A 26,039-nucleotide genomic window follows, 5' to 3' on the forward strand; every position below is an offset into this window, starting at 1 on the left:
TCGATTAAAGTACATAAAACATTTTGAATGAAGTAAAAACACTATATAAGTACTTAGGATCGTAAAATCCTTTCAACATATAAGATTGCCATGTTTCTTTGTATCTAGATGGGAATGGGAATGTAACATTTGGACTATAATTCTTTGTATGTATAATCTACGATTGATTAACAACAGAAAAGGAATAAGATATAACAACATTAATTTACTAAGAGCACTACTCTTTATTTCTCTAGTACTCCTATACTTGAACTTACAATGTATTTGTGGTTGCATGAGAGAGAGAGAGAGAGAGAGAGAGAGAGAGAGAGAGAGAGAGAGAGAGAGAGAGAGAGAGAGAGAGAGAGAGAGAGAGAGAGAGAGGGGGGAGGGAGGAATGCTTTTGAGCTATGGATGATTGCAAAGACAATAGCCCTCTTTATGTTTTATTTTCTTTGGGTGTTGTAAATAAGCTCCTTGGTAAGGCACACCACATTACTGTGTTTGGGGTTAAATTTCCCTTGAGTTTTACTTCCTCTATCTTTTTATTGTCCTTCTAACTACTCACTTGAAATAACAACTCTACTTTTATTTTGTTAGAGCAAGTTACTAACATGTTGAGATTATATTTTGTTTGGATCTCTCATGTTGTTAAACACCTCTCTCTCTCTCTCTCTCTCTCTCTCTCTCTCTCTCTCTCTCTCTCTCTATAATAAGAAAGTCTTCAAAGGACCTTTGCGAATTGAAAATAAGCAAGGGAAGTGTCCATTTTGATGACCTTTGCTAGCTAACAGCAAAGACTTTGCTCTTGGAGAAATGAGTTGAGGTCTTGCACTTCCTATTGTATGTGTTCAAGGACTTTTGTATTCTAAGACTTTGCTCTTGGAGAAATGAGTTGAAGTCTTGCACTTCCTATTGTATGTGTACAAGGACTTTTGTATTCTAAGTTACACGGAGAAGAGGGACTTTTGTATTCTAAGTTACACTTGGAGAAGAGAGAAAGGCCACCATTGATGGAGTTCCATATAAAACATCTCACACACGTTTCACCCTTGTTCGACACACATGAGAAGTGCATATAAGATAAGGCACCATAGATGCTACTTGCCCATGTCACTTGGGAGTAAAAGATTCAAAGAGCAAAAACTTGCTCACTCCCAATGGATGTTTTTAAATATTATAAGTACATACTATCTCTATATTTCAAAATGCACATTTTTAATCCAACACTTCAAATGATATAATATATTAATCCAACACTTTAAAATGATGTAAGATGGTTTTTTCATCAACATGTAAGCTTTATTTTTTCTTAAACTTCTCTTCTATTTCAAAACATCAACCACTACATTTTTCATCAAGAAACTACCGATTCACATCGATTTTTTACATAGTTGAAACCATTAAGTGCATTGATAAATGTTGACTCATACTAAATTTTCATGTGATTGATTCATATTGATTATTTAATAAGCACTAGCTATACTTATACAAGATAGCTAAAGAGAGAGATTATCCATAGATAAAGGTGTACGAATAGTGCAATAACACACACACACACACACACACACACACACATACACAAACTCTTCACACATTCAACATCTCACAAGTGAATGTATTATTACATTTAGACAAGCACGTTATCTATTATAGTGTGAAAATGCATATGACTAGTTACATGCTTCTACGAATAATCTCAACAAACAAACAACCTGTTCACATTTGTGGGATTTATACATAAGGCGCGAAGTACCTCACTCATTACACGCAAACTGTGCTATTTGTAATGCTTTTTGCTTACAAAAGCACAAAGTGAACAAGGCAACACCTTGTGAGCTTTGCAAGTTTGCCAGCTACATAATGCACAATTAGTGGGTTGACATAGAATAAAAAATGAGTTACTAGAAGGTATGGTCATATAGAGGTGGCTATACAAAATGGTGGGATAGATTACTCTAGTTATAAAAGTCAAAGATCTTATATCAATGTGGCTAGTCCATGGTTAGAGATTGTTCGCAAGACTTTGATCACGATTGTATAGCTTCAACAAAGTTCTCCTCTTTCCCACTACCACTTTTGGTTTATGCTTTAAAGTTTTGTTTTTCCCAGTGCTGTTTATGGCTTTTGCATGCTGGCCAAAAGCCCTCTTTTACATTTGATATTCTCTTTTATTTCAGTGCTCTCTGAGACACAGAGACAGAGAGAGAGAGTTTGGTATGGACTCTTCAACATAAATCATCAGGATTAGGACGTTGGATCCATTGCGGGATGGATGTAGGAAAATTTGTACCACACACATCAATCTATCTTAAACTTCTGCGCGGGTGATATTCTTGAAAATCGTGGGATGATTCTACAGGGAGAACATCTGATTCTCTCCCCCTCCCAGGCCCAGAGCTCCTTACAGAGGCTCTGCTTTGCTGCCATGTGGAAGGTCTGGTTGTCGGGGAAGGACTCTGAAATGGGCCCCTTTCGTCCGGATGCGACCCAGTTAATGAAACTCCTGGTATAGGCAAAGTGCTTCTTCGATCAGATTGCGACCTGGTTAATGCCACTCCTGGTATAGGCAATGTGCTCCTTCGATCGGATTGCGACCTGGCCAATGCCACTCCTGGCACAGGCAGTGTGCCCCTTCGTTCTGATTGCGACCTAGTTGATGGCGGCCCTGATACAGGTAGCATGCCCCTCGGTTCAGATTGCGACCTACTTAATGGAGGTCCTGGTACAGGCAAAACATTACGTGATATTCTTAGCGGCCTAATCTTGAAAGCTTTCCCATTGAATTGCTCCTCAGACAACGGACTGGCCGCAATGCTTCTCGGCGTAGATTCGCACCCACGTGGTCTATTACGTGAGCTTCTTTGACGCAGTAGCTCCTCATTTTTATCGTCTTCCTCCTCTGCATTCATCACACTGAAACGACTACTTCCTGCAGAGTCGGATGAAGTAGATCCACGGATTTTTGACCAAGGGATCTCAAATTCATCTACACTTTGATCAGTCTCTTCATCCGACTCGGTATCAGAAGCATCTGTATGCAGCTTCTTATTATTATCCTCTTCCTCTGCAGCGTTCATCACACTGAAACTACTTCCTCGGGAATTGGATAAAGCAGATCTGCGGGTTTCTGACCAAGGCATCTCGAATTCATCCAGACTTTGATATGTCTCTTCATCCGACTCTGTATCAGAAGCATCTGTATAGGAGGATGTGCCTGAATCTGTAGATGCAATACGTTCCAACGCAGTGTGTTTTTGACTGTCTAGGTCTTCTGTTTCCTGATTTGAAGAGCTTGCCCTTGGACTTAGAGACTTTCTAGCATCAGTGGCAGGATTCATAGAGCTAGTTTGTGAAAGAAGAGCTGTGCTGGCCTCAGCAGGACTCAGAGAACTGGTCCTTTGAATAATAGACATCTCAGGATTAGAGACTGATTCTAACTCTTTGGAATCATGGTCACCAATATGGGGCACCTGATTTGCGGTGGAAAGACTTGTTTCTTCAGTTGGCTGGTATGCAGTGCCTTCGCCCTGATTTTGCAAGTTCTGATGATCAGCATCGGTGTCCAATGCCATAGGAATCTCAAAAATAGACAAATGGTTTTGTACTCGAGTCTCCTCAAGAATTTCAGCCGAAGGTTGATCAAGTGGGCTGTTCCTCAAATTATTGAGGTCTGGCTGCATGACTTTGTCACTGCTATAACCTGATGCAGTTCCCTGGAAATCTAGTTGCCCCTTCTCATCCTGATTTGCTTCCCAAGCTTCTGCTTCAGGATCTTCTGAAATACTTGGAAGGTGCATCAAGTAAGATCTGACATCAGGAGAGCTAACCATCTTTTCTTTACCATTTGACTCTGCCATAACACCACATACTTTCTCAATACAGAACTTGCAAGATGGTGCCAATTGCAAAATAGTAAGTCTACAAGATTCTCATTGCTTCCGATTTAATTTGGGATTGATTACCTGTTCCCAGAATTAGGTCATCAGGTCTAGGAGTGAGAGTTGGATCTTCAATCGAATTCTCACTTGCATGGGAACTTGTTGAGGGTCTTGGATCCTGTTGTTGTAGTTTCTCTGACTGACCAACCTGTGGTTCGTTATTCAACTCAACTACTTTAGTGGGTTTATCATCCGCTTGATCCTCCTTTTCATCTTGGATGCCTGATCAAAACGGATGGATGTTTAAGTCTTACACGTGGTGTATTACATGTATTCAGGATCAGACACTTGCTACTTCCATGAGATATACAGTCTAAGACTTGCTAATAGATGTCATTCCTACAAAAGGATATAACTGTAGTATTAAATGTCTTGGGAAACTATAAATAGTATATTCATAAATTTGCAAACTGGATGAATCATGATGTGATCTTTAGTAGTTTATGGATAAAGCTTTAACATTTTTCATAATCAATGAACGTTTGGCTGTGCCCTGCAATGAAACAATGGCAATACATTATCTTTTTTAGCTGTGGGATAAAACCCTCAGAATTTGGAAACCTAAATACCAAAGCTCACCTTGGCAGACAAAATCCACTGTTCAGTTCTTATTTGAATCAAGAAGCTTGGAGTTTAGCGGTTGTAGACAGACTATTTCATGCAAAGAAAACACAAATACACCAACACATGCTACCCCACCCATCAATGTCATGATCCAACTCATGCCAATCATAAACAGAATCATGGTAAGCAAATTTGTGGACGTGGATACTTGTCTTATAAAGCTCAGCATAGTTCCACCATGGCAGGACCTCCAGCATTCAGCTCTCTCACGAACGTTGCTGTAAAAACTCTTTTTAGATATTTACACACTAGTCATGCGTATGGAAGGTGTACAGATAGTATGCCAACCAAGGACTTTCCCATGACAAGAGAAGTCAGAAACCTGCTCCAGATGAAAGATCATAGGCGCCATTGCAGCATGGTATATATGGAGAGAATGTCATGAGGTTGTTGACAGATTAATCCTGTACAGCTCAGTTGCATACAAATATTAATCTGTACATCTAGGGTGATAATTATCTACACGTGAGAGGATAATGGGAAGGAGTTAGGCTCCCTGGGCTCCATCATGTCTATATGCCAGTGATCCTGCAGAATGGCCAGCCAGTGCTAGTACCTTTTGTTAGCTTTTCATGTTTGCTTGTTCATCTACTACAAGAGCTTTTCTCAGGAGGGACAAAAGAGGCCTTCCTGAAAAGACAATGGATATAATGAATGCTCTGCTCTAATGTAAATATCTCATCTTAAAAAAATAAAATCACTTCTCAGGTTTTCCAATCACACGTGTGCATATGTACACAGAGAGAGAGAACAAGGTGCAAGCATATGGCTCAGGTCTATGATTGATAGATCAGCATAAGGTATATAATATTGGCTTTTCTGGCTTAAGTGCAAGCGAGTGGCCTATTGCCAGACCTGCCTGCCACATATGATCATTTTCTCTAAATTGTCAATGATAGAGAGGAGAAACTCGAGAACATGAATGCACAATGCTTGTTATACTCTCCATGTGAAATACAGTGGACTGATATATACATCCAAGATGATAAGATGACACTCTAGGTGCATCAATGTAAGAGGCTGAAACAGTGTTGGCACCCAAGACAAAAGATGGGCATGCCCAAAAAAGAGCTGGAAGAGAGGTTGTGGCAAGTAGCTATCCCTGCATTTGGCACCAGCAGCAGTGTTGTGGCAGTTATGGATAGCAAACACAGCAGTTTGCAGCTCTTGTGTAGCAGGACTGTCACGGAAGGCTGGGCAAGTTGGGACAGCAGTGTCCATGATTGCTAGGGCAGTAGGCTGGTAAGAGAGCAGACAATGGCAGGTGTCTCCTTGCAGAGACTGATGGCTATGGAAAGTGTTAACTTGGGATGAAAGTGGCCCTGTCTTGAAGTCCCTCTTATACAACTTTTTGAGACATTTGTTCTACTGAATTGGGATGAAAGTGGCCCTGTCTTGAGGTCCCTCTTATACAACTTTTTGAGACATTTGTTGTACGGAATCTTCTTGAGGTTTTTTTCCCCCTAAAGAAATGAAAATCTATTAATCAATCCCCTCAGGACAAAGTATCCCAAGGCAAGTACAAAAATAAGCCTGTAAGGGACTTCCAAAACAGAATTCATGCAACGAAGTGAAAGTCCATTACAAGGTCTAAGTGAATAACTCAAGAGGTCTATAGTGGCCAAACCATGTGTGGCTTATAGTGGAAGTGCCAGAATCCCATGTTCTGAGAAAAGCATCTCTCCTCCTCATAGTCTCTAAACCATCATATATCCTCTTCCATCTTCCTCCAAGAGTATGGACACTCTTTATCCAAATCTAAAAGAGAGTATTTGCAGTGGATATATCCAATATATCCATGGCATGATAAATGTCCAAGCAATGATGCTAACTATGAACTCCCATCTGTGGCAGCACCATCGAGTCCACATTGACTTTCAAAACTTTGGCGTGGTAATCTTGCTCAAAAGCTGACCCACAATGAGATGGGCATGAGTTATGCCTCCCCTATGTATCCTCATACCAAAGGATGGAGCCTCTTGTGACCCATGCAACGATCCTCCATGTCACAATCATAGACTTTGTTGAGCCATGAAACACCATCGTAAGGGCTCTCCTCCATACCTCCTAGGCCCTAGGACCATCCCATATACAATGTCTCTGTCTCCTTTCGCATCCCATACCTAACATATGTGACAGGATCTTTGCCATAACTGAGCGAAGGGCCAACTACTAGCTCTTGTGCACTACTAACATAGAAAGAGAGATATTTCTCAGTCTAAAGCTAGCCTCCGACTCGTCTGCGCAGACGTTTTGCCCTACAGGTCTGACACGCACCCGTACAGTAGAGTCGTGATCTGCAGGACCGTATGCTCTCCCCATCGCACATCTACTGAAGCTGTGTGTGTGTGTGGTCTGCAGTCCACACAGGGTGCAATTTTGCAGGCTGAAGTCATGCAGGACTGCTTTCCAGCCAGTCACTCAGGTGCAGTGCTCCATGATCCTCGCCCCCCTATCCCCCACATAATACGAAGCGCTTGTGAAACTAGCAGATCAAGTCCTACCTTGTCTGTGAACTGGAAGCTGGTGTAAAGATACTCCCATAGGTGATTGAGAGGGAGGGTGAATGGGCTGAAGTGTCTCAGCCTTTGATGGGCTAGGAGAGAGGGATACAAACGCAACTATCTCTGCACGTGGGTCACAAGTGACGGGGGGGCTGAGAGACCTCAATTGCTTGTGGCCCAAGAAGGGGAGGGGGGCAATTTTTTGTGGGGTCTCTACCTTTTCCTCTTTGAGTGCAAGTGCCACAACTACTACTGCATCTCTGTAAGTAGTAGGCCTGAGGTCTTTGATAACTCTCCACTGTCTCTCCGGCTGTTGCTACTGTCCCCCGCTCTTTTCCTGTCTCTATCTCCTCCTCAGTTTGGCGACTAGTCTCCTCTACTATTCTCTCTCACTACTACTAGGCAAGGGTCCTCCCTCATCCTAAGAGGAGGCTGGGTGAGGCCTAATAGCTTGACTCCTCTGCTGCATCCTCGTCAGTCCCCTGCAAGGTGGCCCAACATCTTGTAGGCAAAACACTGCCTTGGGGGGCCAGTGTAGTACATTCTTTGGAGCATGAATCTCCCATTCACCAAGGGGATTCTCATGGCCCAATGAAGGAATCAAGTCAGAAGGTGGGGACCGACAGGTTGCAAGTAAACAAGGAATATCTGGAGGAATGAAGCTAAGCTGGTCATTCTTAAGGGAGATAATACAAGGGCTACAAAGATAAACAGTTCAGTGGCTGTAGTGCCAAATCATGTGTGGAATGCCGAGATGAAAGAAGCTGCTTGAGTCTTAGATGGGTAGGAAAGCCTCTTGGGCTCCTTATGCACTCCAAATCTTCTTGTAGTGTCTCTCATCTGCCTTTGTAGACTCTATCTAGAAACAAGCCCGCCTCAGTTCCACATCACCTCTCTTTTTTTTTTCGTAAAAGGTAATTGTATTAATTACGAAAAAAATACAAGATTACTTGATTACAAGATACATGACGACAATCCAAGCCATCATGTGAAGAGGAGCTAAGTACTACAAGTTACAATTTCATGGCAAGGATGCGGAGGAAATCGCCATATGCCAAGGACGGAAGTCCTCCGTAGAGAGCAAATCAGAACGATGGAGAAGAGCTAACTGCCAATACAAGAGGCCCTTAAGCCTCACAATATGCCGCTGAACATTATGGGCGGAATCAAACAGAAAAGCATTCCGAATGGTCCAGTTATGCCAACAGCCCCAGTATCGAAGAAAGTGATACATGAGCTTCATATGTGGCTGTGCGGGAGTAGGGTATTTGGGCTGGCCCAGAACCCAATCAAAGGGGCGCAGTGTGATACCAACCACCCCTTGCCAAACGGCCGACAAAAATAACCAGACTTTCTGAGCGACGGGGCAAGAAATAAATCGGTGGCGGGCGGATTCCATAGTAGTGGTGCAAAAGAAACAGGTGCCATTGGAGATTCGTCGCTTGGAAAGAGCCGAAGCAAGCGGAAGACCCCCAATCATCACTCTCCAAAGAAAGACTTTGTATTTAAAGGGTGTCTTGTTGACCCAGCCCTCCATCACAGTTGCCCTCCACCATGACCGGGATTTGCGCAATCCCCATAAAGCATTCGCTTTAGTAACTAGCCATTGATTATCTTTAATCAGAAGATGATACACTTGGTTGGCAGAGGCTTTGCTCAAATGCAGCCGGCCTTGTAGGTCCCAATCCTGCCAGGGATGATCCGAAGCAAGAGCAGGAAAGGGTTGTCTGCTCTGGATCACCGTCAATAGCTGTTCCCATAAAGGCCTATATCCACGAGGGATTCTGAAAAGCCGCCTAGCAGTACGAAACGATATAAGCACATTACGACTGGCAAGGGTGGCATCCGCAACTGAGGACAAGCCCAAACGTGCCATTCGGTTGAATTGTGGTCGAAGCTCATGTTTACCTTCCCACGAAAGTAAACGCGAGACTGCCAGTAATTCCAATTGAAAAGAGTTAGTAGCCAAGCGATCCTCCGGTAGGTGCCACTGAGCCTTTTGAAGGACGTGTTTCCAGGAAGACACCAAATGAGTAAGCAGCAATGAAGAAGAACTGGAAAACCGCGAATCAGCATTCAGAACGTGCCACCAAGAACTTCGGAGTTGGGTATTGCCATGCCGAAGCCCATGGCCCTCGAGGAAATACCGGGCGATAGCGACCCACGGATGATGATCATCCGAGCACATGGCGCAGAAAAGGGATCAACGAAGTGCCTGCATGTGAGTTTGGGCATCTAAAATAGCTCCGCCACCCATGCGTTTGGGGGTGCACGCATGCGACCAAGAGATCCAGGAAATACCTGCATGCAATGAGTCCTTCTTCCATAGCATGAAGCGAATAGACTGAGTGAGAGCATTCAGAGTCGTAGGAGTCCAGGGCAACAATGGCAAGAAATAGGTGAGCATTGGCAACATAATGATCTGGGCTACTTTGAGGCGAACATGAAAAGGCCAGGCTTGAGACTTCCAATACATAAACTTGGCCACCATTTTCTGAGAAATCCACTGCAGAAGCTGCTTTGGGGGAATATCAACGCCCAAAGGGTATCCAAGATGCTTGACAATGGAACCTCGAGGAACAACCAGACCCTGCCAGTCCAAGGACTGCAAATCTGACTCCGTGCAGCTTAGAATGGCTGATTTGAGCGCATTGATACGAAGGCCTGACGCCTGACCAAAGAGACCCCAAACATCCAATGCTTTTCGAAGGTTATCCTTGTCCGCATGCAAAATCATAAAAGTATCATCCGCCAGGGATTGGCTAATGAAGTGTTGTCCGGTAGGAAGCGACAGTCCGGCCAACTGGGAGGAGGCGGCCATATGTGATAACATGGAAAGAACTAGATGTGTCGCAAGGGCAAAGAATAAAGGGCTCAAAGGGCACCCCTGTCGGACAGAACGGGCAAGGAGAAATGGCTCAGTAACACCTCCGTTCAGCATGACTCTCGAAGACGCCGCAGCACTAATGGTGTAGATCAGACGAGACATCCGAGCACCAAAGCCCATAGCAGCCATAAGGTCAGCAATGAAAGACCAGTCCAGATAGTCAAAAGCCTTTTCCAGGTCCAGTTGAATCAGTACCACCTCCTGATTAGAATACCGGGCATAATCAATGGCCAATTGGGCATTCAAAACATTGTGGAGAATATTTCGGCCCTTAATGAAACCATACTGGAGAGGGTGCACAAGGGCAGGGAGATGCTTATGGAGCCGATTCGCCATCACTTTGGAAAAGATTTTGTACATTGAATCCATCAAAGAAATGGGGCGCCACTGTGTCAGCTTAGATGGCGAAGGAACTTTTGGAAGCAGTTTAATAAGTCCTTGTTTCCACGAGGGAGGCATGATCCCCGTTTCCCATACCTGCTGAAACAAGGCCTGCAATGGTTTCGCCAGTTGGGTAGCGAAAGCTTCAAAGAACTCATTGGTGAGACCATCCCAACCCGGACTTTTATCTTTGGGCAAGTGTAACAAGACATCCATAACCTCTGCTTCACCAATATCTGACTCCAGAGTAGCTTGCATGTCCTGCGGAAGCTGATTGCGGACCAGGTCATAAAAAACCGAACGGGCCTGAGTAATTTGGGCGGAAGGTGGAGAAGCGGAACCGAGAAGGTCACGGAAATAATTCCTGCACATCTGCACAATAGTCTGTGGATCCAGGATAAGGTGGCCTTGTGCATCCTCGAGTTGGGTCATATTCTCTCGAGCAGGAGAGGCATGGAGAGCTCGAAAGAACTTATGGGTCTGACATGCACTATCTTGCAAAGTCTCTGTCAGATGTTGCAATTTGGCCTGCTGATACGATTTTAACTGGAATTCTTTAATAAGATCGGCCACCCGCATGGCCAGTGCAAGCAGAAATGCATCATCCGGAGTGTCCATCAGCAGGGAGCGAACCAAAACCAGCAGGTCCTCCGCTGCCTGTCGACGGCGCCGACAAAGAGAGGCATGATAGATCCCATATTGCCGAGCAACCCGCTGCACATTAGAGAGCAATCTTTCAAATGACGCAGTGCCCTGAGAGGAAAAGTCCAAGAAGAATCTGTCAAGCAATTGCTGCATGTAGCCTTGGAAAATTGTATGCTTTAAGTAGGACGAGTTGAAACGCAAAGGGAGTCTCTCCAGAAATTGCTTGAAAGGGGCAATGGGTTGTGCAAGCAACTTGAACTGCAGAGGGAAATGGTCCAACAAGACATATTGCTGCAACACTTTTATTTCGAGCATCTCAGGCAGAAAATCATCATTCTGCATGATATATATACGGTCCAACCGCGACCATGTTGAGGCATACTGGGCCGAATGGAAAGTAAAGCCTGGAGAAGACGGGTGGAGCCAGGACCAAAGATCTTGCTTAAGAACAGCAAGAGCCAACTCTTGCCACATACGACTTTCTGGCGCATCCATGACCGAGTGTTCCGATGTAGACTGGGAAGAATCAACACACATATTGAAATCCCCCATGAAGAAGCCCCGTCTGCCAAGCGACAAGGAAGTCTGCAGAGTCTGCCAAAGCTCCCAGTGAGATAACGAATTATTCGGAGCATAGAGGCCAAGTAACCATAGGATTTCCCCTTCGAATAAGATTTCAATCACCAAAAAGCGGCCATGAACATCATTTTTTATAAGAACAAGCTGATATTTGGCATGTACAATCATGAGCACACCCGAGTAATGCATGGCCTGTGTTCCTGCATAGAGCAAACGAAAGCCATGGCAATCCACAACTTTACCGGCATCACCGTGACTCTTGTGCTCAACACCGCACAGGACATCCCACTGATTCTCATACAATGCAGCCCACATGGCATGTTGCTTGTGGCGAGAACAAATTCCTCGCACATTCCACGTGACTATTTTCATGTATCTACAAAACACAATCAGGTACGAGACACAGCTTGCCTCGATTTGACTTTGTCGGCGAGAATGTCCAGGACTCCCTCATCCAAGAAATCTGCCAAGACCGCAAAAGAGTTCTGAGGACCAGATTTGGAAGTAGATGGCATATCTGCTTGCGTGGGGTTGGAACGTGGGTAACGACGGTCCCACGGAGTAATGACGTTGCCTCTGGTATCAAAAGCTAGCTGGGCAGGAGGACCCTTTAGACGATCCGAATACATTTTCCTGGCGGGCTGATGACGGGGAGCTGAAGAAACCATAACAGGAGCAGAGCGCTCGGAGGACATCATTTCCTGCGCATATAGGTTCGCATGGAATCTTGTGAGGTAGTAGGCACAGTACTCTCCATGCCAGCACCAATCCTGTTGCCTTTTTTGGGACGAACTTCAACCCAATCAGTGGCACGGGAATCCAGACCCGAAACCTGTTGTTTACCTTTGGCCCGAACTTGGGGCGGGTGGATAGTATCCAACGACGGAGCATCACACACCATATCTTCCATGGGCGGGGCAACATGACCCGCATCTGAAACGTGTTGTTGCTCTGGGCATTCAGCCATAAAGTGCCCCAACTGTCCACAGGAAAAGCAATGGCCTGCAAAATTGGCCCATTTCAAACGAAAGTGTAACGGATGCACACCAGAGCAATTGAGGCATAGCCACGCAGGCCGTTTCCTTGCAGTATCCCATAACATGCACAAGCGGTTGCGATTCACAGCCCTGAGACTGGGAGGGACCAGAACCGTGCCCACCGCGGCCATAGCATCCTTCAATAGCGGCCAATAAACAACCGGACAATTTTCCACTTCTACCCACACAGGGCATTCACGTTGCAGGAGGCGCTGGAAATCTGCCATCGGGCGCCAAGGAACCACATGAACCAACCGACGATCAAAAAACAAAGGTAATTTAGACAGGAGAGCAGCACGGTGCGTCTCTGTTTTCAAGAGGACCTCAAAAAAACCTCGGGATCCAACAAAAATCTCTTCAACACATTCCCCTTGTAGCAGACTCTGCAGCCATTGGCGAATACGGGAAAGCAGCGGGATGCGACCAGTGAAGAAGAGTATCACCGCGCGATCATAAAAAACCGAAAAGGAGCGTAGGACAGTTTTCGGGTCAACGGTAGCTTCCAGAACATCGTCTGGAGCAGAGTCAGAGAAGGCTTCCTGATTATGTTGAACATATTCACCAAGCAGAGTGTTGGCAAATTCCAACAGATGCTCCCAGTCCACCTCCTGAGAGTCCATAGAATCCGAAGCAACCTGCGCATAGGAACGATCCGGAATAACCCCTATCTCTTCCAGGGTATGCTTGGTACGTTTACCCACAGACTGGATGTCAGGACCCGGGGGCAATTCTTCAGGGCACGAAACCATATCCTCCGGTTCCTTAGCATCAGAGTCCGGGCCAAGTGCTGCCACCGTTTGGTCAATGAAATCCAGATCCAAACCAGCCATCGTGTACGACGAGCTGATCTCGAAGAAGGACTGACCGACAGCGCAGATCAGTGTCAGTTGCGTTAGAGAGCTGCACCCCTATAAGCTGGTTGCGCACACGGCGAAGGACGACCCGCAGGACGTCACACGGACAGGTTGCAGGTGTTAAAAGTCTGGGACGACCACCAAGGTGGCTGACGGGCGAGGGCAGCGTCTCTCTTTCTCTCGCTCTCTCTCTCTCGCGCCTTCTCAGGCAAAACAGGAGGGCGGCGACTGTCAACAGGGCCCAGGTCTGACTGCAGGACGGGCGAGGCAGCAACGGTGCAGGGCAGGGGTCGGGCGCGGGCATAAACCCTGACGCGCAGGGCTAGACGGGCGCAGGGCCAGACGGGCGCGCAGGGCCAGACGGGCGCAGGAGGGCCAGACGGACACGCAGGGCCAGACGGGCGCAGGAGGAAGCGGAGGGCGGAACGTGACAGGTTAGATGACCTTTTGCAGGGCGACAGAAGCAGGCGGCGCCAGCGCGATCCATCTCCCCGCCATCGCGATCTCTCTCTCTCTCTCTCTACTCTCTCTCTCTCTCTCTTCTCTCTCTCTCTCTCTCTCTCTCCTCCACATCACCTCTCTCTCTCTCTCTCTCTCTCTCTCTCTCTTTTTCGTAAAAGGTAATTGTATTAATTACGAAAAAAAGGTACAAGTTTATATGATTACAAGATACATGATGGCTCTAAGCCATCGAGTTACAAAAGTCATGGCAAAGACGCAGAGGAAATTGCCATATGCAAGGGAAGTAAGTCTTCCTGAGGGAGTAAGTCAGAGTGGCGAAGGAGATCTATCTGCCAATGCAGGAGACCTTTAAGCCTCGCAATATGTCCCGGAACATTAGAGGCCGAATCAAAAAGAAAGACATTCCGAGTGGTCCAATTGTGCCAGCAGCTCCAATATCTAAGAAAGTGAAACAAGATCTTCATATGCGACTGTGCCGGTGTGGGGTATTTGGGCCGTACAAAAACCCAATCAAAGGGCTTAGCGAGAAACCAACCACTGCTCGCCAAACCGCTGACAAGAGTGACCAGATATTCTTAGTGAGAGGGCAAGAAATAAATCGATGACGGGCCGATTCCACGCTGGTGGTGCAAAAGAAACAATTGCCGTTAGAGATTCGACGCTTGGAAAGGGCTGAAGCAAGAGGAAGACCATCAATCATCACCCTCCAAAGAAAGACCTTGCATTTGAAAGGTGTCTTGTTCAACCAGCCCTCCATCACTTTGCCTTCCACCATGACTGAGATTTACGTAATCCCCATACAGTATTAGCTTTAGTAACCAGCCATTGATGATCTTTAATCAGAAGATGATACACCTGGTTCGTTGAGGCCTTTTCCAAATTCAACCGACCTGCAAGGTCCCAGTCCTGCCAAGGACGATCCAAAGCAAGGGGAGGAAACGGTTGTCTGCTCTGGAGCACTAGCAAAAGTTGTTCCCATAAATCACGGTATCCACGAGGGATTCTGAAAAGCCTCCTGGCTGTACGAAACGATATCAACACATTGCGACTGGCAAGGGTGGCATCTGCAACTGAAGTCAAGCCCAAACGTGCCATGCGGTTAAAATTTGGTCTGAGCCCATGTTTACCTTCCCAAGAAAGTAATCGCGGGGCTGCCAACAATTCCAGTTGAAAAGAGTTAGTATATAAGCGGTCCTCTGATGGATGCCACCGAGCCTTCTGGAGAACCAATTTCCGGGAGAATGCCAAATGAGCAAGCAAGGATGAGGAAGGACTAGAAAACCGAGAGTCTGCATTAAGAACATGCCACCAGGAGCTCCGAATTTGGGTATTACCATGCACAAGCCCGTGATCCTCAAGAAAATAATGGGCTATAACGACCCATGGGTGATGATCCAAGCACATGGCACGAAAAAGAGACCAACGAAGTGCCAACATATGAGTTTCGGCATCCAAAATAGCCCCACCACCCATGCATTTGGGGGTACATGCATGCGACCAAGAAATCCATGAAATGCCTGCATACAAGGAGTCCTCCTTCCATAACATGAAACGAATGTACTAAGTAAGAGCATTCAAAGTAGTAGTAGTCCAAGGCAGCAATGGCAAGAAATATGTGAGCATTGGCAACATAATTGTTTGAGCCACATTGAGGGAACATGGAAGGGCCAAGCTTGTAACTTCCAATACAGAAACTTGGCTGCCAATTTCTGTGAAATCCACTCAAGTAGTTGCTTTGGCCGAACATCAACACCCAAAGGGTACCCAAGATGCTTGACAATGGAACCACGGGGAACAACCAGTCCCTGCTAGCCCAATGACTGTAAATCTGACTTCATGCAACTGAGAATGGTTGATTTGAAAGCATTGATATGAAGACCAGACGCTTGACCAAAGAGCGTCCAAACATCTAATGCTTTGCGAAGATTATCCTTGTCCGCACGCAAAATCATAAAGCTGTTATCAGCGAAATATTGAGTAATGAAGTGTTGTCCAAAAGGAAGAGACAATCCAGCCAACTGAGTCGAAGCTGCCATAGAAGATAACATCGAAAGAACCGGATGAGTCGCAAGGGCAAAGAAGTGAGGACTCAAAGGGCAACCCTGTCTCACAGAGCGTGCAAGGACAAATGGCTCAGTAACACCGCCATTTAGCATAACTCGCGAAGAAGCCGCAGCACTAATGGTGTAGATCAAGCGGGACATCTGAGTACCAAAGCCCATAGTAGACATAAGTTCTGCAATGAAAGACCAGTGTAAATAATCAAAAGCCTTTTCCAGGTTCAATTGAATCAATACCACTTCCTGATTAGAGTGCCTTGCATAGTCAATAGCCATTTGCACATTTAAGATATTATGCAAAATGTTTCGGCCCTTAATGAAACCATATTGAAGAGGATGCACAATGGCCGGAAGATGCTTGTGGAGCCGATTTGCCATCACTTTGGAAAAGATTTTATACATCGAACCCATCAAAGAAATTGGTCTCCAATGTTTCAACATTGACAGCAAAGGAACTTTTGGAAGCAGTTTGATAAGACCTTCTTTCCATAAGGAAGGCATGAACCCCGTTTCCCAAACCTGCTGAAACATAGCCGTCAATGGTTTCACCAGTCGAGTAGCAAAGACCTCAAAGAATTCATTGGTGAGACCATCCCAATCAGGGACTTTATCCTTGGGCAGGTGTAACAAAACATCCATAACCTCCGCCTCACAAATATCTGTCTCCAAAGTAGTTTGTATGTCACGTGGAACCTGATTGCGGACCAAATCATAGAAAACTGAGTGTGCATGAGTAACTTGGTCAGAAGGTGAAGGTGAAGAACCAAGAAGGTCTAGAAAATAATTCCTGCACATATTCACAATAGTCTGAGGATCAATGACCATTTGACGTTCTGGATCCTAGAGTCTAGTCATATTTTCTCGAGCAGGAGATGTATCTAGAGCTCGAAAGAACTTATGAGTCTGAGAAGCACTATCTTGCAAATTCTTAGTCAAATTTTGCAATTTGGCTTGTTGATAAGATTTCAACTGAAACTCTTTAATAAGATTAGCCAAATGCATCGCCAGTGGTAGCAGAAATACATCATCTGGAGTCTCCACCAGCAGAGAACGAACCAAAGCCAGTAAGTCCTCCGCTGCTTGTCGATACCGCCGACAAAGAGAGACATGATGGATCCCATATTGCCGAACAACCCGCTGCACATTAGAGAGCAATTGTTCAAACGAAGCATTGCCCTCAGAGGAGAAGTCCAATAAGAATCTATCAATCAATTGCTGCATATAGCCCTGAAAGATTGAATGCTTCAAATAAGACGAGTTGAAACGCAAAGGGAGTCTATCCAGAAATTGCTTAAAAGGTGCAATGGGTTGTGCAAGCACCTCAAGCTGTAGAGGGAAATGGTCCGACAAGGCATATTGCTGCAACACTTTCATTTCCAGCATCTTAGGAAGAAAATCATCATTCTGCATGATGTACATGCGGTCCAACCGTGACCATGCAATTGCATACTATGCAGAATGGAAGGTAAACCCTGTAGAAGAAGTATGTAGCCAAGACCAGAGATCTTGCTTAAGTACGGCAAGAGCAAACGCATTCCACACACGACTTTCCGGAGCGTCCATCACCGAATGCTCTGATGTGGACTGTGAAGAATCAACACACATATTAAAATCCCCCATAAAAAAACCCCATCTGCCAAGTGACAAGGAGGTCTGCAAAGTATTCCAAAGATCCCGGTAGGATAAAGAATCATTCGGGGCATAGAGGCCAAGTAACCATAAGATCTCTCATTTAAATAAAACTTCAATCACCACAAAACGGCCATGTACATCATTTTTAATAAGAACAGTCTGATATTTCTCATGTACAATTATAAGCACACCAGAATAATGCATGGCATGTGTCCCTGCATAAAACAAGCGAAACCCATAGCAATCCACAACTTTTCCACCTTCACCGTGACTTTTGTGCTCAACAGCACACAAGACATCCCACTGATTCTCATGCAATACAGTCCACATCGCATGTTGCTTATGGCGAGAACAAATGCCTCGCACATTCCACGTGGCTATCTTCATGTGTATTCAAAAAAGAAAATCAGGTACGAGGCACAACTTGCCTCGATTTAACATTTTTTGCTAGAATGTCAAAGACTCCCTCATCCAAAAAATAAGCTAACACGGCAAAAGAGTTCTGACGGCCAGATTTAGAGGTAGACGGTATATCCACTATCTTGGGGATGGAACGGGGATAACGACAATCCCATGGGGTAATCACGTTACCTCTAGTATCAAAAGCCAACTTAGCAAGTCGACCCTTTGGACCGTCCATATATACTTTCCTAGTAGGCTGATTACGGGGAGCAGAAGAAACCATAGCATGAGCAGTGTGCTCTAAAGTCAACATTTCTTTCTTGCGCATATAAGTGCGCATGGAATCTTGTGAAGCAGTAGGCAGAGTATTTGCCATGCCAGCATAAAACCTTTTACCTTTTTTTGCACGTACATCTACCCAGTCATTGCCATGGGAATCCAAACCCAAAACATGTTGTTTACCTTTATCCAAAACTTTAGGTGGCTGGGTTGCATCGTGCGACGGAGCATCAAGCACCATATCTTCCATGGGCAGCACAACATGCTCAGCATCTGAAGTCGGTTGCTTCTCTGGGCATTCGGCCATAAAATGCCCCAATTTTCCACACGAAAAGCAATGCCTTGCAAATTTACCCCATTTCAAACGAAAGTGCAGAGGATGCATGCCAGAGCAATTAAGACGTAACCAAGTAGGCCTTTTCCTAGCAGTGTCCCATAGCATACACAAACGGTTACGCTTTATGGCCCTGAGGCTTGGGGGGACTAGAACAGTGCCCACAACGGCCATGGCATTCTTTAGCAATGGCCAATAGACAACTGGACAATTGTCCACTTCAACCCACACCGGGCATTCACGTTGAAGCAGGCGCTGAAAATCTGCCATTGGGCGCCATGGCACAACATGGACCAAACGGCGATCAAAGAACAATGGCAGTTTAAACAGGAGATCATCACGATCCTTCTTAGATTTCAACAACAGCTCATAAAAGCCTCGGGGCCCAACAAAAATCTCTTCAACACACTCCCCTTGTAGCAGACTGTGCAGCCACTGGCGAATAAGGGAAAGCAGTGGGATCCTACCAGTGAAGAAGAGTATAACAGCACGTTCATAAAACACTGAAAATGAGCGCAAGACATTTTTTGGATCCACAATGGCTTCTAGAACATCTTTAATTCGAGAGTCAGAAAATGCTTCATGATTATGTTGAACATAATCGCCAAGCAGAGTGTTGGCAAACTCCAGCAAATGCTCCCAGTCAACATCCTGAGAATCCACAGAATCAGAGGCAACCTGAGCATAAGAACGTTCCTGATGATCCATTGTCTCTTCCGAAGTATGCTTGGTGCGTTTGCCCACAGGCTGGAAGTCAGGACTAGGGGGCATCTCCTCTGTGCAAGGAACCATATCCTCTAGTTCCTTTGTATCAGAATTCGGACCAAGGGCTGCCACCGTTTGGTCTATAAAAGTCATATCCAGACCAGCCATGTTGTGTCACCACTTGTGCAGGTCAGATGCCGAGCCAGGAGCTCACGGGAGGCAAAAACGGTGCAGGCCTCTCTCTCTCTCTCTCTCTCTCTCTCTCTCTCTCTCTCTCTGTACAGAGGCGGATCTGCTTTCTTTGTCTGTGCGTAAGTGTCTACAGCCTCTGTTCGTCAGTAAGCTGCTGCCTCCTGGGCACAGATCTGTCCTTGTAGAAGGTCTATCTGGCTGTCCCTGTTACTGTCGTTGCCGGGTCTGTGCAGGGACGTATTCTGCAAGCACACCCGTTGAACCTGGCAATTCTGCGATACGCTGGACAGGGCTTCCACGCTGTCCCTCTTTCTCTCTCTCTCTCTCTCTCTTTTCTCTTACTCTCTCCCTCTCTCTCTTTCTAGGCTGACAGCAGCGAAGAGTAACTATCGTAATGCCCGGGACGTACTTGCACCACATCTAGCCCACATGTTCAACAGAGCCTTATGTGAGGGCTTCCCTGCCAGCTGGTCGGCCAACACCATAATACCTATCCTGAAGGTTAGAGATCCCATGGCCCCCACGAACTACCAAACAGTCATGGTTGGCCATGTACTAGCCAAGCTCTATGGATCCATCCGGGACCATGAGCTAAGCAAGTGGGTGGAGCAACACTAGCATCGGGCGACTGGACAAGTAGGGTTCAGGAGGGGGTACTCCACTCTTGACCATATCCTCATACTTAGAGCCATTATAGAGGAGGGCAGGGCACGCGGGAGGTGGGTATACTGCTGCTTCGTGGACTTCCGCAAGGCCTTTGACACGGTACCACGAGCTAGGCTCATGCAAAGACTACAAGAACTAGAGGTCTCGCCTGAAATGCGTTGGGGGATACTGGCACTATACGAATTGGTCACGGGCCGAGTCCGAACACCAGGGGGGCTGTCAAAGGAGATAACCAGCACCATTGGAGTTGAATAGGGATGCCCACTCTCACCTACTTTATTTGGTCTCTACATTGATGAGATATCAGAGTACATGGATAGATTGGGAGGGGAGGGATCTAGCCTAGGAGGGATACTAATACCCATCTTGCTATATGTGGACGACATAGTTCTCATCTCTAGCACGCCCGAAGAGCTATAGCGCCAATTGGAGGCACTAGGGGCCTTTTGCCAGGATAAAGACCTCACCGTGAACCTGGGGAAGACCAAGGTCATGGTGTTCAACACTTCAACCCAATGGATTCGACAATTAGTACCCCCCTTCACATACGGCAGGGAAACCATGGAAGTGGTCCAAAGATATGTCTAGCTGGGGATTACATTTTTAGGACCGAGATTCACTTTGAGAAAGGCAATAGAAGATAGATTGGCACGAGGCTATGCAGCCCTTGGATCCATGGAGAACCAATGCGCCCGCGTACAATTACAGGAGCCCCGTACAAAGCTCTGGCTATTTGGCACTCTAGTCACACTAGCACTCTTGTATGGGGCTCCCATATGGGGATCCAGTCTCTACCACACGAGGAGGGCCACGCAAGACTAGCCATTGCCTCAGGAGGAGGCCACCTATGAGGGATGGGAGGGGCACCGCCCATCGTAGCTGAGGCCTTCTTCCAAACAGTGGCCTTTTTGCACCGGCTATGGGACTTGCCCCGGCATCGGTACCCTAGACTCGTGCTGGAGTTGTCCAAATAGCTAGCACTGCAAGGGGACAATGAATGCTGGTATGCCCAAACAGAGACTTGGTTACGGCCACGTGGCCTACACATGGACCACCTCCCCCCACTACAATACAGCCTAGATTACCCCCACCTAGAGCTCAGCCAGGAGGAGGTGAACCGTATCATCAGAATGGACATCATTTAGCTACACACGGCCAAGACATGGGTGACTCCTACAGAAGACCTAGGGACAAAGAAGGCTTTCTACCAGGAGCACTTCCTGCACATATCTCCGGACGGCTTCATCACCTGCCCAAGCTACATGGGCACACACTTGTCCCATGGAGTCAGAAGCGCCATCAGATAGATCCGTATATCTTCACACCAACTACGGGTTGAGATAGGTAGATACGGGGCCCACCCCTCCCCCTAGAAGATTGGATCTGCCAAATCTGCCAGCTCGAGCCGGAGACTGAAGAACACTACATATGTAGGTGCCAAGTGTACTACGAGATCCGGGGACGCTTCCATTGCCTGTTCAGAGAAGGATTCGGGCCACTCTCCAGAGTGATGGATTTCAAGGACCAGAGATGCCTTGGGCTCTTATTGCTGGAAATACGATGCCATAGAGACCACCTCCTCCAGACCTCAGAGTAGAGATAGGGAGCTGCCCAACGCTTGCTCATAGAATTCTACCGAGGGCCAACTACCATCCCCACCCTTGAGCCCCCACCAACCCCACTGACCTCCCAGCAGTGGGGGACCACCCTAGCCATAGCCACGGCAAGAAGCAAAGCTTGATGCCCACGCCCATGCCCACGCCCACGCGCACGCCCAACTGGCCCTCGCCCCCGCAGGAGGCACATGTCGAGGATACAAGGGATACTATGCCGCCACCGGAGGGTGCTGCCCCGCCGATTCAGCCTCTTGATGTTAGATAGACCCATGCAGGACATTTTAGGATGACCAAGCTCCATGAGCAGTTCCACACCATACTTGGAACACATATGAATTGTACCCAGCCTATATACCATTTTGTACCTACTGAATTAGTTTATCATAGCATTAGATGGTACCTTTACTTGAACCTGGAAAGTTTCCCAGAGATTTTGTATGTAACGTTTTGGTCTCATAGGCCAACTTGGCCTTTCGTAGACACTGATATAACTGTCTTCCTTCCTTCTTTCTTTCTCTCTCTCTCCCCCCATAATAGGTTTTTGTATTAATTATGAAGAAAATCACAAGATTACAGATTACAAGGTGCAGCTGGCTCTAGACCATCATGTATAAATGAGATAAAATAGATTCAGTAGATACAAAAGGACAAAAGTGCAAGAGGCACGCCAGAGCTAGATGGGCCCCTTCACAAAGGATCAAGAGTTTCGACGAAATTTGGTTGTATGAGCCTGGGCCTTTGCTGCCAATGTCTCAAGTACTCCAACTTCTATCTAAATAGGAGGGATGATGTCTAACATTATCGGAGAAAGTTTGAGCCTAATGGCCTTGGCTAGGATCATGTAAGCAGTTCTAAGGATGGTGATTGGTCTTCATTGAATATTCTAAACTGTCCTCCCTGCCCTTTCGAGATATCTAGTAAGCAATTTTTCTGCTGGCAAATGTAGCACTCTGCTTCCCATCAAGCATCTGGGTTTGCAACTTGAGACAAAATGAAAATTGCTACGGTGACTCAGAAGGTGTAATGCTAGGCTAAAAGACAAAATAAAATCATTGCAAAACAAAGTCACAGCTTTTGTTGAGAGGTATATTATGCATCATAATAGGGTAGCAAGAAACAGAGTTGTGCTTTATAAACAACTTAAGGATATGCCTCTAATCCACATAAAGTTCTAAGGTTCTATCTTCTAAACTGACAAGAAAGTTATGCATTTTAAGACAGTAACTTGCAATTAAATTAAAACCACACATGTATGAGAGCCAGCCTCTTGTGACTTATGCAAGTTAGCTTCAAACTAGATTCAGTGCTTACCTTGTTGTAGGTTCTGAAGTTGCTTTTTTTCCTCTGCTACTGGATCATAGAATAATGTACTAGCTCTTTCAAATACCCCTGCTTCAAAACCTGGCAACCAAGTTGTAGTTTGGGGAAGTTGTGTGCCGTCTTCTGAAGTAATGCCTTGATTTGCAATCTTCAAAAGAGACTCATTACGTTGCAAATGATCACTGCCAGGAAAAAGTCCTTCTACAGAATATGAACTATATCCTTCCTCTTTGCTACCACTACTTTCAGGTGGTAAGTTTAGGTGAGGGATCTCGGTATAATGATAATCATGCTCAGAAAATTGTTGCTTCATAGCACCAGGATCAGGGTGTTCCAAAGTGTTCTCAGGATCTTGCTGCCCTCTCATTGGTTGCAATGAATGAAAGATGTCAGTATTTGCATCACCATCATCAGGTTGAAATTCTTCCAGAGAATCATTTTTATAGATATCTGAAGGGATTTCAGTAGCTGTGAAATCACAACTCTCTGCTTCAAAACCTAGTTCCGAACCCTCCATAAAACCATAATCAGATGATGGATAATCCTGGAAACATATTGGACTTTCCCACTCTCTTCTACTATCTAGACCTTCAGCCCATGATGCATTTTCATTTCCTTGAACCAAGATATTCATGGGTATCAGATAGGGATGGTGATTATCAACTTCTTTAGTGAAAGAATGAGAAACATTGAAGTTTGATGCTTCAGGTAGTGGCTGGAAGGCATTGTCAAGATACAAAAAATTATTCTGAAATGTTTCTATACTAGAAACTGGAACAGCAGGTACTGGTTGCAGTTCTGATGATATGAATTGTGATCCCAGGAACAAAGGATTAACTGAAGATTTTGAGGTGGGAGCCATTCCATGATAATCTTCGTGTGTGTGATCCATGCTCGATGAATTATCAGTGAGAGAAAAAGCTTGTGAAGCCGAAGTCTGTCCTGTTTCATCAATTGAATACCTAGTCAAAGTTATATCAGCACTCTGGTTAAGGCTCATTGGTACTTTCGTGCTTGAATATTTCAGATGGACTAAATGTGGTGCCATTTGATCTTGGATAGGTTCCACATTGGGAAATTTTGAGTGTTCCTGCTGTAGTGAGAACTGAGACAAAATCCATTCATTTGTGTAAAAGTCTTCCTGAGCTTTAAGAAACTGTCTCTGTAGATGCTGTGATTGCGGATCATTCCTTAAAGACATTTCTAACTTTGACACAATATTTTTATACAATGCTCTTCGCTGAAAGAAAACCTGGATAAAAAGAATGGACTGTAATGTTCTGAAAACAATGTTTTGAAGACTTGAATGCTTGAAATCTGTACGTCATAAACAGACAAGCAGATGAACTGTTTGGCCATGATACAGTCATAGAAGCAAACATATGAGCAGAAAAACTTCCCCTGAAGATAAGAAATTCTATTAATAATACCCTGGAGAAATCCCTGAGGTAAAATATGCAGAAAAACTCGTTTTTCCTCGTACAAACCAGATAGATTATAAGAATGCATACATATGTAAACAGTAAAAGCCAGAAGGCTCTATGTGTCCAGAGGTTACTCATAATAGTAATCAAGAAATCTGAGAGTGAATTAATGATCTAGAAACCAATATACTAAACAAAAGCAAGTCCCAAGGGCTTAGCTTGTTTTTGGTGTGATGCATAATGGGGCTATGATAAGTGCATACGTATTTAGTATAGGGGAAATCTGTGCGCGCGCGTGTCTACGTACACGCACACACACACACACACACACACACACACACACAGAGATTGACTTGATGGAAGCAAATATTACTGAGGAAGAAGTGGAGAAAGTGCTGTCCCATTTACCATGCAGGAAAAACCCGGGTTGGGATGGCCTCCCTAATGAACTGTTTTCAGTCAATGTGGAGCAGCTTAAGGATGCACTGACTTGACTTTACCAGCCTGTGTGGAGATCCAGATCAATGCCTTTAGAAGATTGCAATTATTCATTTGTTGCCTAATGTTCCTTCTCCATGTACTTTGAAAAAGTATCCATTTCTGTTATGGGTTCCTTGTACAAAATATTTTCCAATGTCATTGCCAACAGATTGCACAAAGTGTTCCCACAGCTGATTCGTCCACATCATTATGGTTTCATTAAGGGACAGAACATTATGCATAATATTTTGAATGTTTAGATGGGGATTGATTATGCCAAAGCCTCTAGCCAGTAGGTTGTTATGATCCAGCTAGATATTGAAAAGGCTTTTGAACATGTCAGCTGGTCTTTCATGCATCAATTGATGTCTACCATGGACTTTGGTCCCCACATAAGTTCTCTTATTGTTGATACCATTAGCTAGGAAGTAGTGGCACATGTTGTGCTGAATGGGGGAGTCACGGATGAGATTGCCTTATTTCCTTCTCCTTGTCAAGGATGCCCTCTCAGCCCTTTATTGTTTGCATTGGTCACTCACCCGATGCTCTCTTTGTTGCATAGGATGCCTGATGATGGGGACATTGTTGCTTTCTCTCTTCCCAGTGGTCTGCAACTGTTGGGTCAATCATTGGCAAATGGTTCCTTTATGTTTCTTTAGGCTGACTAGACCAATGTGAATTCGGCAATGGCTATTTGGTGTCTATTTCGTTTAGCCTCAGGCCTTCATATAAATGCTGAAAAATCTACATTGATTTCTTGTATGGAAACCGATTTGTAAGTATTGGGCTAGTAGGGAGCCGTTGTTTCTAAAGATGATATAACTTGGCACTTGGGATATCCCATTTGTGTGGATGTGTCTCCTAGAGCATTGCTTAATTGGATATCCTCCCAAGTTCAAGATAGCTTTATGCATTGGAAATCTCAAGACTCGCCTCTTTATGTGTGGTTCAAAGTGGCTCAATCTATCATGATTAGTATGGTCTCTTATCTTTTACCCTTGCTTCCCTGGACCAAGAAATCTCTCTTGGAATTGAT

The 26,039-nt window shown here is 45.3% G+C and overlaps 1 protein-coding gene across 1 annotated transcript in view; it reads right to left on the reverse strand.

The window, feature by feature from the left end:
* Positions 1–1,680: 1,680 nt before the first annotated feature.
* LOC148027143 (uncharacterized) overlaps positions 1,681–26,039 on the reverse strand; it is a 73,150-nt gene continuing 48,791 nt past the window's right edge. Inside the window, exons 4-6 of the mRNA XM_087691682.1 lie at positions 23,091–24,351; positions 3,945–4,142; positions 1,681–3,832 (exon numbers count right to left, since the gene is read on the reverse strand). Coding sequence (XP_087547808.1) covers positions 2,286–3,832; positions 3,945–4,142; positions 23,091–24,351 — 3,006 coding nt within the window. The 3' untranslated portion in view covers positions 1,681–2,285. The remainder of the gene's footprint in view (positions 3,833–3,944; positions 4,143–23,090; positions 24,352–26,039) is intronic.

Source organism: Lygodium microphyllum, chromosome 13 (assembly GCF_053477565.2).
Source record: "Lygodium microphyllum isolate KBCC chromosome 13, Lygodium_microphyllum_v1.1.10, whole genome shotgun sequence".
NCBI lineage: Eukaryota > Viridiplantae > Streptophyta > Polypodiopsida > Schizaeales > Lygodiaceae > Lygodium > Lygodium microphyllum.